At 41.4% G+C, this 13,210-nt stretch overlaps 1 protein-coding gene across 4 annotated transcripts in view; it reads right to left on the reverse strand.

Moving 5' to 3' along the window:
- Positions 1 to 13,210, reverse strand: part of NELL2 (neural EGFL like 2) — a 485,920-nt gene that overhangs the window by 387,876 nt on the left and 84,834 nt on the right. For 2 of the 4 annotated variants that reach the window (XM_049882891.1, XM_049882892.1), the window contains exons 2-3: positions 4,796 to 4,881; positions 4,206 to 4,334 (exon numbers count right to left, since the gene is read on the reverse strand). In XM_049882891.1, the coding sequence (XP_049738848.1) occupies positions 4,206 to 4,334; positions 4,796 to 4,850 (184 nt within the window). In that variant the 5' untranslated portion in view covers positions 4,851 to 4,881. Of the gene's footprint in view, positions 1 to 4,205; positions 4,335 to 4,795; positions 4,882 to 5,273; positions 5,413 to 5,530; positions 5,832 to 13,210 lie in introns of those variants that run through there. The other 2 variants (XM_049882890.1, XM_049882893.1) reach the window with 2 other exon arrangements.

A 13,210-nucleotide genomic window follows, 5' to 3' on the forward strand; every position in this document is an offset into this window, starting at 1 on the left:
TTCTTCTTCAGTGGAATTCATTGCCTAGCTTTCGCATGCATATGAGGCGACTAAAAATACCACGGCTTGGTGCACTTAAGTCCTCAAAGTGACATCTTTCTTTTTAAACACCATCTAAATTAGAATACAGGTGCCCATCATATCCTAAAATTTTCTTCATATCAGTTACCTAGATGGTAATTAAATGATTGCTTATATAGTTATTTAAGAGAAATGTTAAGGTACTATAAAGGCATTTTTTTTATAAAGGCAAAGGTATGTTCTAATTTCATTAGTCATATACCTAGCACCTAACAGAATAGTAGTTGTACAATAAAATTTATTTGAATGCATGAACATGTCTCATTTAATCCTCCTAACAACATACATTTTATACTTCAGGGTCCTGAAGCTCAGAAAAATTAACTCCACTGTAATAATACAACTAATGAGATGCCACCTAGGTCTATCTGGTTTCCAAGCCCATTTCTTAATCACTGTGCTATTCTATTCTACCAGGGTACCAATGGCCACTACCCAAAAGTCCATAGATGCTAAGTGACCATCATACTGAAGACAAGTAGTCACCCCACTCCTATCTGTTCTTCCTTAACACAGTTACCTTTGCCTACTAAAGTCAATGACCCACCACCAAACATTCTGTTTCATTCCTGTTTTGAAACACTGGCATAAGAGTAGACCTGTGCATATTTCTTTCCTTTAAAATCTTTAAAAATAATTACTAAACTTAGTTTAAAATTACCAACTCTGGGGAAAAAAAGTGTTTTGGATTTATCTACTTCTTTTGCAGAGATTAATAAGATTATAAAATCTGTGAACACTTCAGAAGAAGTTTTATTAAACAATTTACTTTGTGAACCCGGCCAAATGAATTGTTGAAATCAAAGATCTGAAAATTGTGGTAATGCTGCTAGAAAGTACTAGAACTGTGCTTCTGTATGCCCTCATTCTTGGCCTCTCATTTACACAGAGGGAAGAACATTATTATGATCATTATCTCAAAAAATATTTCCTAGGCCTTAAAATAAGATAGGTAAAATTCTATTTATAACTGTGCTAGTTCTTACAATTTCAGACCTTATAGCTTTTCATAGCACTTTTCATTGTCAGCTTTCAGTTTTTTTATTTTTAAAAAATATATAATAGATATATTTTTGTGGCTATGAGTCAGATTATAGCTACAAAATTGTATTCAATGACTTAGGACATCTTGCTGTAGATTTCAAATTGTTGCCCAGACACTCTTCTCTTTAGAAATTTATTTCAATTGGCACAAATTAAAAGCTGCACTTATTAATGGGTGGTCTAATTTACCATCTTATTACTTAGATTTCCTAAGCAGCTTTAAATGAAATTTCAACAACAGCAAAACAATTTTAGTGACACTATGACTTTTTTTTTATGACTGCTGTTGTGATAAAAACAAGGTATGACTTTGCATACATTTTTACTTGTTCTTTATTATGTGTATGTTGAGATTTCTTTATTTTAAAGCTAAGAGACAGAAGAAGATAGTTATATTATTACCAGAGAACTCTTATGTTTCAAATTCTCTTCCATCTATTTGGAACAAATTTGATAACACAAAGAAACATATCTCATAGGTTCATACAAAATCTGAGAGCTATCTCACAGGCTTGTATAATTTGGTACTACTCCCACTAAGGCATTTTACACACTCTACAAAAATACCTGTGGTACCCTCAATTCACTAGAAACCAAATCTATAAAATCTTCAGATTCTGAAAGCTTCTGTCTCTCTAAAGCCTATGGAATCCCAGTGAAGCAGCAGGAGTCAGACTGACTTCCCAACAATTTTCATATCCTAGTGGCAGAGAAAAACCTTTCCAAGGTAATTCTACCTTTCAGAACCACCATGTAGGGCTGAAGGCCCACCTGTCGTTGATTTTGGAACCCAAAGCTTAGGATAAGAGAAATTACTATTAGTGTACAACCAATACATCAGAACACAGCAGGCATTAAATACTTGTTGATTGATTGACTGCATGAAATACAGTTCATAATTTACCAAGAAATAAAATCTTATATCATTAAATCTGATAAACTGTACTTGTTAGGCATTTACTGTCTAAACATTGGTCTTGGTACTAACAAGGAAATAAAGTCAATAAATTAAGCATATGTATTGCTATCTAGTCAACTGTGGATCATTCAAAGAGAATGTATTTCATGACCCTTATCTATTTGGAACACGATGCCTAACTGGAAGAAGCTGGCTATTGAAGTCAAAATGAATTTAAGCTAAAATAAATACTAAACATTCTTTTAAAAAATTAACCAGACTACATCCTAGTAACTCTGTAATTGTCTACCATAAGGAGACAAAATGTGTAGTCCTAAAGGTTTCTATTTGTGACAGCTCAGGCACTTAAAACGCTAGGAATAACATTAATAAAATGAAAAAGACCTTTGAAATGTTAAAGGCACTTCATCACCATTTATTTATTGGGCTTCTGTAAAGCTTCCTACTTACTCAAGTAGGCAGTTTTGAAATAAATTTGTTTCCAGTTCACAGAGGCTGAAAATCAGACATAAAAAAAAAAAAACCAGCTGCTTAACCCTCATGACCCTTCTAGTCAACTCCGTGAAATTTCGCTGACAGTCTAGCTTTACTTCCTTTATGAGCTTTGGTAATTGTTTCTGAAGGATTCAAGACACAAGGAAAAATAAAGCTTTAAACAAACGAAGTATCATCATAAATATTTGTCATAATAATCATATTTGGTAGGCTCAAAATAATTAAAACAAAGTTACATTTTTATGTAAAGGTAAACTTGTTTTAAATAAATGCAACACATGTCAATTTCCTCCTTTCTCAACTGTAGGCTTTGCTGTGTTACTGTCCACGGTGACACATACTGGCGGTACCAGGCAACGACATCACTACAGAAACATTCCAGTTTTATTTTATGCCTATTTCTTGATGGCAGATTTGCCAAAGTGGTTTTATTTTGCATACCCAAGCCTCTAATAATGATGAGTTGTACTTCTTTTGACCCATGGTACCCAACTCACAAAAGAAAAATCTGGGTGAGGAGGAGGAAAGATGCTTTAGTTCATCAGATATACGAAGCCAAATTCCATTTCTCTCTTGCCTTCATCAATACTTCACCATATGTGGGACTAGTCTTTGTGTACTTGTTTAGCAACCTTTTAGAAACCAAGCAATCTTTAAAAGCTTTGGTAAATCAAAGTCGAAGGTTTGATGAATTAGAATTTGCTTCTGACTATACAACAGGTTTGGAAACTCTAGTGGTGTAGTGGTTGGGTGCTACAGCTGCTATCCAAGAGGTCAGCAGCTCGAATCCACCAGGCACTCCTTGGAAACTCTGTGGGGCAGTTCTACCCTGTCCTATAGCGTCACTATAAGTTGGAATTGACTCAACCGCAGTGGGTTTGGTTTTTAGTTTTTATACAACAGGTTTAAGTATAATTTAAAAGGTAGCAAATGTCCATCAACTTCAAAAAAGAAGTTTTTTAAAAACATCCTAAGTATAGAATTGATGGTGATATTACATATACTTCTAGATTAACACTGACTTGAAATATTTTCCAAATAAATTTTAAGAGAATATCATTCCCCCTCTCTTCTCATTGGTGAAGAGGGAAGAACCATGATCTTTCAGGGTTGAATCTTGTCTCATATACAGTGTAATATACACTGTAATATACAGTAGATAAAAGTCCTGAGACTTTTACAGTAGATAAAAGATAAAAGTCCTAAGAGATATTAATTTTTCCAGAAAGCCACCTACATAAAGAAATTCCTCCCATCAGGGCACCACTGTACGGAAACTTTCAGATAGCAGTGTTTTAACTAAGATTAAGCTATCCTGTTTTCTACCTGAATCCATTTCACCCAAATGAGGTGTTTGTGTTATAATTTATTGTTCCCCTGACTCTAAAGTCAACCATCTGCCATCGGAATTTCTGTAGGGTAATTAAGGGACTATCCATTAGAACTGGCAAGAGTACAAAGTAAGAAGGAAGATGGGGGCTGGAGGAGGGAGAGCCAAGCCACGTAAAAAGAGATGGAAGGTGTGTGTCTCAGGCTGACCCATCCACACTTCAGCCCTGATATTGTCATCCAGCAGACAAAACAGAAGTTAGGAGGAGGATGAGACCAACTCCTCCGGGGTTATCCAAACTGAAGCCGCACAGGGGACTCAGCACGCTCTTCATACCTTGAAAGAGAAAGGCTTTCGTCCCATTATGTAGCCCAGAGACCTGGCGCACTCCAGTCGTGGACTCCCCAAGTTCTAACTCTGTTAAGACGTCAATCTGTAGGGAGGGGTCCACACCAAGCCCCAGAGCTGGTGGCAGGTTGGGGTGGGGGAGAGAAAGAAAGAAAGAAAAAAGCTCCATCAAAATTCAAGCCTCTTCCTTTGGGGCAGCAAAGAACCACATCTTCGCGACAACATTGGAAACTGACAAGAGGCGACTCCCCTCCTCCGCCGCCAAGAGCATTACCTGTGATCAGCAGCCAAGCTTTAAATAGCGGAGCACCCAGTCCCGTTTCCCTGACCTACTTCAGAAGCCCTCTCGGTGCAAAGTTCCCCCTCGGCCCTCAGACCCTGCACTAAGGGTGTGACCCACCTTGCCTTCTCCACGCAAAACACACACAGAAAAATCCAAACCCAAACCCACCCCCCACGCCAACCTTCCCACTCCAGACCTACTTCAGGTCCCAGAAAAGCGAGGCTTCCCCTAGCTAGCCGGGACTGCCCCCGGCGGGGGCCATCCCCTTCCCCGCCACGACCCTGCGGCCACTCACCTGCTCCGAGACCGAAGATCAAACAGAATGTTCTCAGTAACACTCGAGACTCCATGGTGTGGCTCTGCTCAGTCCATCGTCTTCCTCTTTAAAAATAAAAACCGAAAAGCTTCTTGGAATAAAGCGGGAAAATAGGGTTTGCCTCTTCTGCTGCTGCCTCGGATCTACTGATTAGGAGGATTAATACGATTTGGTTGCCTAAGAAGAAAAGGCGAGCACAGCCCAGGCGAGTGAAGAACTTAGACCCTCCAATGCGCACATCATTCCCACACGCAGAGCCCAGGCGGCGACGCCGGCTGGGAGGGTGGCCCAGAGGGAGGGGTCGGGCTCGCCTCGGAGCTGCTCCGCCGGGGAATTAGCGGCCGAGCAGAAGGGAAGCAGCCGGAGGCACGCACATCTGGAAGAGGGGCGGCCCCCAGAAAGTAGCGGGGGCCTTGGACCGCCCCGCACCCCCTACGGTCTTTTGCGCTGCGCGAACCTGTAGTAAAGGCAGAGACAATGGAGAGAGCGCCCGGAGACGCGCGGAGGAGAGACTGCTCCTCCGGGGAAGGAGGGGCGAGCCGGGGGAGGCGGGGAGAGGAGGAGCAGGGAGGGACCGCGGAGGGCGAGGCCCGGCGCTCGGTGCCCCTCTCCCGCACGGGCTCCTCGGTCACCCAGCCCGCTCTAGCGACCCCAGAGCAGCTGCAGCCTCCTCCCTCCGCCCTCCCCCTCTCGCTGACCCCGGGCAACGCCAACCTCCTTTCGGGATCTAAAGATCTGAATTCAAGGTGCTAAGTTGATACGCTGTCTTTCCTGAATTTCGGGCGCGTGTCTTGAAAGGCAGCCTGAGAGAGAGAAAGGACCACCCAGCCGCAGAAGGCGAGGCTAAAAAGAGCCGCGCTAGCCCGCCCTTCAGGCAAAGGAGGGAAGCCCGCACAGCCCGTGGACTACAGCTTCGGAGCAGCCCCGGGGCGCAGGGGACTCCCACTCCCAGGCAGGCGTAGAAAGGCTTCCAAAGCACCCTAAACTCCCGAGATGGGGCTGGACAAAGTAGGGAGAGACAGGCTAGATAGCGAGCCTGGGAAGTCCCGGGAGCCCTGCTGGATGGGTTCCCTGCCCGGGGCGGGGCGCTGGAGAGCTTCCCGGGTGTGGACAGCGGAGAGGAGAACTTAGACCCGAGCTATGGGCAGCTGGGGGACCTCGCGCGCCCCCTGCCAAACAGCAACGCTGAAACCAGGTCGCCCGTTCTCCAAGACAAATACATGATAGGAGGCACGGGTAACAGCCAAGGTGTCTGCCCACGCCGCAAAGGATAGGTTGGTGGATGGACGGACGATAGATGATAGATAGATACGTAGAAAGGTAGGTAGGTAGCTAGACAGATAGATAGAAAAAATATGCAGAATGAGAAGACAGAGATAAGATGAGGGAGAAGCGCCACAACACTATTGACCATACACATGCGGGCTCTCCCTGCCCTTCGCTAAGCAAGATTGGAATCGGGTCTGGAGCATAAAAATGAGATCGTTTGAGAACTATTTCTCAACAGGCAAAAGTATATTGAATGTCCATGGCGCATAATATTTTTCATTTTTCCAAGGGAAATTTTGAGTAACAACATTCACCTTTCATATTTAAAAAGTAAGTAAGAGTTTCAAAAGCAATTAAAATGTTAGTCTGTATAAGGATCCATTGGGCTTCTTAACCTTCTCTCAAAACAGTCCATCTGGACTTACCAGACGCCTGAAAATAGACTCAGAAGTGCCTGCAGAGCAGTATGTACTATATTATACTACTATATGGGGGGGGGGGGCACGGATGATGAAGTAAAGGAACTAAGCAGAAGGTTTCAGAGTGGGGCTGGAGAAGACAAAGTCTTATGCTGACATATGCAAAGATCTGGAGATAGAGAACCAAAAGGGAAGAACACGCTCAGCATTTCTGAAGCTGAAAGAACTGAAGAGACCTCAAGCCTTGAGGTCCAATATTGAAGAATTCTATGGGAAAAATATTAAATGACAGAGAGACATAAAAAGAAGATGGAAGGAATACACAGAGTCATTATACCAAAAAGAACTGGCTGACGTTTAACCATTTCAGGAGGTAACATATGGTCAGGAGCTGATGATACTGAAGGAAGAAGTCCAAGCTGCCCTGAAAGCACTGGCAAAAAACAAGGATCCAGGAATTGACAGAATACCAACTGAGATGATTCAACAAACAGATACAGCACTGGCAATGCTCACTCATCTATGCCAAGAAATTTGGAAGACAGCTACCTGGCCAACCGACCGGAAGAGATCCATAGTTATGCCTGTTCCCAAGACAGGTGATCCCACCAAATGCAGAAATTATCGAACAATATTATTAATATCACATGCAAGCAAAATTCTGCTGAAGATCATTCAAAAGCAGCTGCAACAGTATATTGACAGGGAACCGCCAGAAATTCAAGCTGGATTTAGAACAGAACGTGGAACCAGGGATACCACTACTGATATCAGATGGATTCTGGCTGAAAGCAGAGAATACCAGAAGGATGTTTACCTGTGGTTTATTGACTATGCTCAGGCATTCGACTGTGTGGATCATAACAAATTCTGGATAATAAAGAACAGAAATTCCAGAACACTTAATTGTGCTCATGAGGAATCTGTACATGGATCAAGAGGCAGTCATTTGAACAGAACTAGGGGATACTGCATGGTTTAAAGTCAGGAAAGGTGTGTGTCAGGGTTGTATCCTTTCGCCATATCTATTCAAACTGTATGCTAAGCAAAAATCTGAGAAGTTGGACTATATGAAGAAGAACAGGGCATCAGGATTGGAGGAAGACTCATTAACAACCTGCAATATGCAGATAACACAACCTTGCCTGCTGAAAGTGAAGAGGAGTTGAAGCACTTACTGATGAAGATTAAAGATCACAACCTTCAGTATGAATTACACCTCAACATAAAAAAAAACAAAAATCCTCACAACTGGACCAATAAGCAACATCATGATAAACAGAGAAAAGATAGAGGTTGTTCAGGATTTCATTTTACTTTGGATCCACAATCAACACTCATGCAAGCAGCAGTCAAGAAATCAAAAGATGCATTGCATTGGGCCAATCAGCTGCAAGAGATCTCTTTAAAAAGTGTTAAAAAGCAATAGGGACAACGTTAGGAGCCCTAATACATGCCCTAAGCAGTATACAAAACATTACTAACAATGCAGAAGAAAAACTAGATAACTGGGAGCTCCTAAAAACCAAACACCTATGTTCATCCAAGGACTTCAGCAAAAAAGATTACCTACAGACTGGGAAAAAGTTTTTAGCCATGACATTTTCAATCAGCACCTGATCTCTAAAATCTACATGATACAGCAAAAACTCAACTACAAAAAGACAAATAACCCAATTAAAAAATGGGCAAAAGATATGAACAGACACTTCACTAAAGAAGACATTCAGGTAGGTAACAGATATATGAGGAAATGCTCACGATCATCAGCCATTAACCCAATGCCGTCGAGTCGATTCCAACTCACAGTGACCCTATATTAGAGAAATGCAAATCAAAGCTACAATGCGATTCCATCTCACTCGAACAAGAATGGCATTAATCTAAAATACACAAAATAATAAATGTTGGAGAGGTTGTAGAGAGACTGGAACACTTATACACTGCTGGTGGGAATGTAAAATGGTACAACCACTTTGGAAATTAATTTGGCACTTCCTTAAAAAGCTAGAAATAGAACTACCATACGATCCAAGGAGTGGGCCTCCACTCCTTGGAATATATCCTAGAGAAATAAGAGCCTTTACACAAACACATATATGCACACCCATGTTCACTGCAGCACTGTTTACAATAGCAAAAAGATGGAAGCAACCAAGGTGACCATCAATGGATGAATGTTGTTGTTGTTGTTGTTAGGTGCCGCAGAGTCGGTTCCGACTCATAGCGACCCTATGCACAACAGAATGAAACACTGCCCGGTCCCGAGCCATCCTTACAATCGTTGTTATGCTTGAGCTCATTGTTGCAGCCACTGTGTCAATCCACCTCATTGAGGGTCTTCCTCTTTTATGCTGACCCTGTACTCTGCCAGGCATGATGTCCTTCTCCAGGGACTGATCCCTCCTGACAACACGTCCAAAGTATGTAAGACACGGTTTCGCCATCCTTGCCTCTAAGGAGCATTTTGGCCGTACTTCTTCCAAGATAGATTTGTTCATTCTTTTGGCAGTCCATGGTATATTCAATATTCCTTGTCAACACCACAATTCAAAAGCGTCAACTCTTCTTCGGTCTTCCTTATTCATTGTCCAGCTTTCACATGCATATGATGCAATTGAAAATACCATGGCTTGGCTCAGGTGCACCTTAGTCTTCAAGGTGACATCTTTGCTCTTCAATACTCTGAAGAGGTCCTTTGCAGCAGATTTCCCCAATGCAATGCGTCTTTTGATTTCCTGACTGCTGCTTCCATGGCTGTTGATTGTGGATCCAAGTAAAATGAAATCTTTGACAATGTCAATCTTTTCTCCGTTTATCATGATGTTGCTCATTGGTCCAGTTGTGAGGATTTTTGCTTTCTTTATGTTGAGGTGCAATCCATACTGAAGGCTGTGGTCTTTGATCTTCATTAGTAAGTGCTTCAGGTACTCTTCACTTTCAGCAAGCAAGGTTGTGTCATCTGCATAACGCAGGTTGTTAGTGAGTCTTCCTCCAAACCTGATGCCCCGTTCTTCTTCATATAGTCCAGCTTCTTGTATTATTTGCTCAGCGTACAGATTAAATAGGCATGGTGAAAGAATACAACCCAGACACACACCTTTCCTGACTTTAAACCAATCAGTATCCCCTTGTTCTGTCTGAACAACTGCCTCTTGATCTATGTAAAGGTTCCTCACGAGCACAATTAAGTGTTCTGGAATTCCCATTCTTCGCAGTGTTAGCCATAGTTTGTTATGATCCACACAGTTAAATGCCTTTGCAAAGTCAATAAAACACAGGTAAACATCCTTCTGATATTCTCTGCTTTCAGCCAGGATCTGTCTGACATCAGCAATGATATCCCTGGTTCCACGTCCTCTTCTGAAACCAGCCTGAATTTCTGGCAGTTCCCTGTTGATATACTGCTGCAGCCGTTTTTTTGTTTGTTTTTAATGATCTTCAGCAAAATTTTGCTTGCATGTGATATTAATAATATTGTTCTATAATTTCCACATTCGATTGGATCACCTTTCTTGGGAATAGGCATAAATATGGATCTCTTCCAGTCAGTTGGCCAGGAAGCTGTCTTCCATATTTCTTGACATAGATGAGTGAGCACCTCCAGCACTACATCTGTTTGTTGAAACATCTCAATTGATATTCCATCAATTCCTGGAGCCAACGGATGAATAGATAAATAAATTATGGTATATTCATACAATGGAATACTATGCATCAATAAAGAACAGTGATGAATCTGTGAAACATTTCATAACATGGAGGAATCTGGAAGGCATTATGCTGAGTGAAATTAGTCAGTCGTAAAAGGACAAATATTGTATAAGACCACAATTATAAGAACTCCGGAAATAGTTTAAACAGAGAAGAAAATATTCTTTGATGGTTACGAGAAGGGGAGGGAGGGAAGGTGGGAGAGGAGCATTCACTAATCAGATAGTAGATAAGAACTACTTTAGGTGAAGGGAAAGACAACACACAATACAGGTGAGGTCAGCACAACTGGACTAAACCAAAAGCAGTTTCCTGAATAAACTGGATGCGTCAAAGGCCAGCGTAGCAGGAGTGGAGGTTTGGGGACCATGGTTTCAAGGACATCTAAGTCAACCGGCAGAATAAAATCTATTAAGAAAACATTCTGCATCCCACTTTGGAGAATAGCATCTGGGGTCTTAAACGCTAGCAAGCGGCCATCTAAGATGCATTGATTGGTCTCAACCCACCTGGACCAAAGGAGAATGAAGAACAAGGACACAAGGTAATTACGAGCCCAAGAGACAGAAAGGGCCACATAAACCAGAGACTACATCAGCCTGAGACCAGAAGAACTAGATGGTGCCTGGCTACCACCGATGACTGCCCTGACAGGGAACACAACAGAGAACCCCTGAAGGAGCAGGAGAGCAGTGGGATGCAGACCCCAAATTCTCTTTAAAAGACCAGACTTAAGGGTCTGACTGAGACTAGAAGGACCCCAGTAGTCATGGCCCCCAGACCTTCTGTTGCCCCAGGACAGGAACCATTCCCAAAGCCAACTCTTCAGACAGGGCTTGGACTGGACAATGGGATGGAGAGAAATGCTGGTGAGGAGTGAGCTTCTTGGATCAGGTGGACACTTGAGACTATGTTGTCATCTCCTGTCTGGAGAGGAGATGAGAGGGTAGAGGGGGTTAGAAGCTGGCAGAATGGACAGGAAAACAGAGTGAAGGGAGGGAGCCGGCTGTTTCATTAGGGGCAGAGCAACTGGGAGTATGTAGCAAGGTGTATAAGTTTTTGTGTGAGAGACTGACTTGATTTGTAAACTTTCACTCAAAGCACAATAAAAATTAAATTAAAAAAAAAGTATTAAAAAGCAAAGATGTCATCTTGAGGACTAAAGTGCACCTGACCCAAGCCATGGGGTTTTCAATCGTCTCATATGCATGTGAAAGCTGGACAATGAATAAGGAAGACTGAAGAAGAATTGATGCCTTTGTATTGTGGTGCTGGAGAAGCACATTGAATACACCATGGACTGCCAAAAGAACAAACAAATCTGTCTTGGAAGAAGTACAGCCAGGATGCTCCTTAGGTCTCACATGTTATCAGGAGGGATCAGTCCCTGGAGAAGGACACCATGCTTGGTAAAGTGGAGGGTCAGCGAAAAAGAGGAAGACCCTCAATGAGATGGACTGACACAGTGGCTGCAACAATGGGCTCAAGCATAGCAACAATTATGGGGATGGTGCAGGACCAGGCAGTGTTTCATTCTGTTGTACATAGGGTCGCTATAAGTCAGAACTGACTTGACAGTACCTAACAACAACAACAACATGGGGTGGAGGGGGGCATTTTTAGTTCTATCCTTGGAAACTAGGGATAAAATCAGAATCTGGGAGGTTTTCCAAATTAGTTTTTAATTCTCTCCCTTACCAAATTTTCCATTATAATTCTGTATGTAATTTTGTAAACTTTGAGACCTACTTCAATACCTACATGTGATAAAATATTGTTGTGTGAAACCTCATAAATTTGCAAAACAACACAACATAAAATTAATGTAATTTAATTAATTAATCCAAGGTATTGAACTGGAATAAGTACCTACAAAAGTTATAGAAAATCAATTTTAAATAATGCTATTTAAATTTTAAATAATGCTATTTTCCATTACTCAAATAGGAAGCCTTAAAATAACTTTGTTTCCAGTCCACAGAGATTGAAAATCAGAGATTTAAAAAAACAAAACAAAAAAAGCAGAAGCTTAACCCTCGTGACCATTCTATTCAACTCTATGAAATTTTGCTCTGTGAAATTTTAAATAATGCTATTATTTGAAATGCTACTGGAAGGGAAAATGTAATGAAAGGAAAATGTAAATACATATATACACACATATTTACATGTAGAAGTTCCCCTAATCTACCTGCACTCAACTACTCACAGAATCAAGGATACCCTCCAGTACCTCTGACTCACGCCATGACATTCTGAATGCTGGTGGTTAGTAGGCTTTTCTCTAGTACCCCCCAAAACACTTATGCTTCCTCTAGAAAATTGGTATTTGTACACAAAGTTATTTATTCTAGCTGTACTTATGTGATCTAATTAAATATTGTGGAAACCATTAAAATAAGAGTGCGGAGAGAGCTATTTCTATAAAACTAAATTTTAAAGCTTTGGAAAGCCATGATAAAGGTAAGTCACTGCATTAGTTAGGGCAAGGTTTCTCAACCTAGGAAGGGGCTCTCAACCTTGGCACTATTGACATTTTTTGCCTATACAATTCTTCGTTGTGGGGGTTGTCATCTGCATTGTAGGATGACTAGCTGCACCCCTGGCCTCTACCTACTAGGTGCCAGTATTTTTAGTGCTATTCCATTTTATCTATGGTTGCCTTTAGCTATAACTCTTTGTATAGCTTTTCAAATTAGTGGTCTAAGGAATACAATATACGTATTTAACTTTCACCATCTACTCAGAATCTGTATGTTACCACTTTAATTGAATATAGGAACTTTACCGCTATATACCAAAAAAAACAAAAACCAATGCCATCGAGTTGATTCCGACTCATGTATAGGTTCCTTTATCCTCACACATTTCCACTGCTGTTGTTTATGTGTTAAATCTACATACAGCAAAAGTCCCTTTAGACAAGGGTAAAATTTTTGCCTTCAGTCATCGTGGTAGCCATAATAATGCCCACCTCTGAAAAAGATACCTA

Source organism: Elephas maximus, chromosome 4 (genome assembly GCF_024166365.1).
Source record: "Elephas maximus indicus isolate mEleMax1 chromosome 4, mEleMax1 primary haplotype, whole genome shotgun sequence".
NCBI lineage: Eukaryota > Metazoa > Chordata > Mammalia > Proboscidea > Elephantidae > Elephas > Elephas maximus.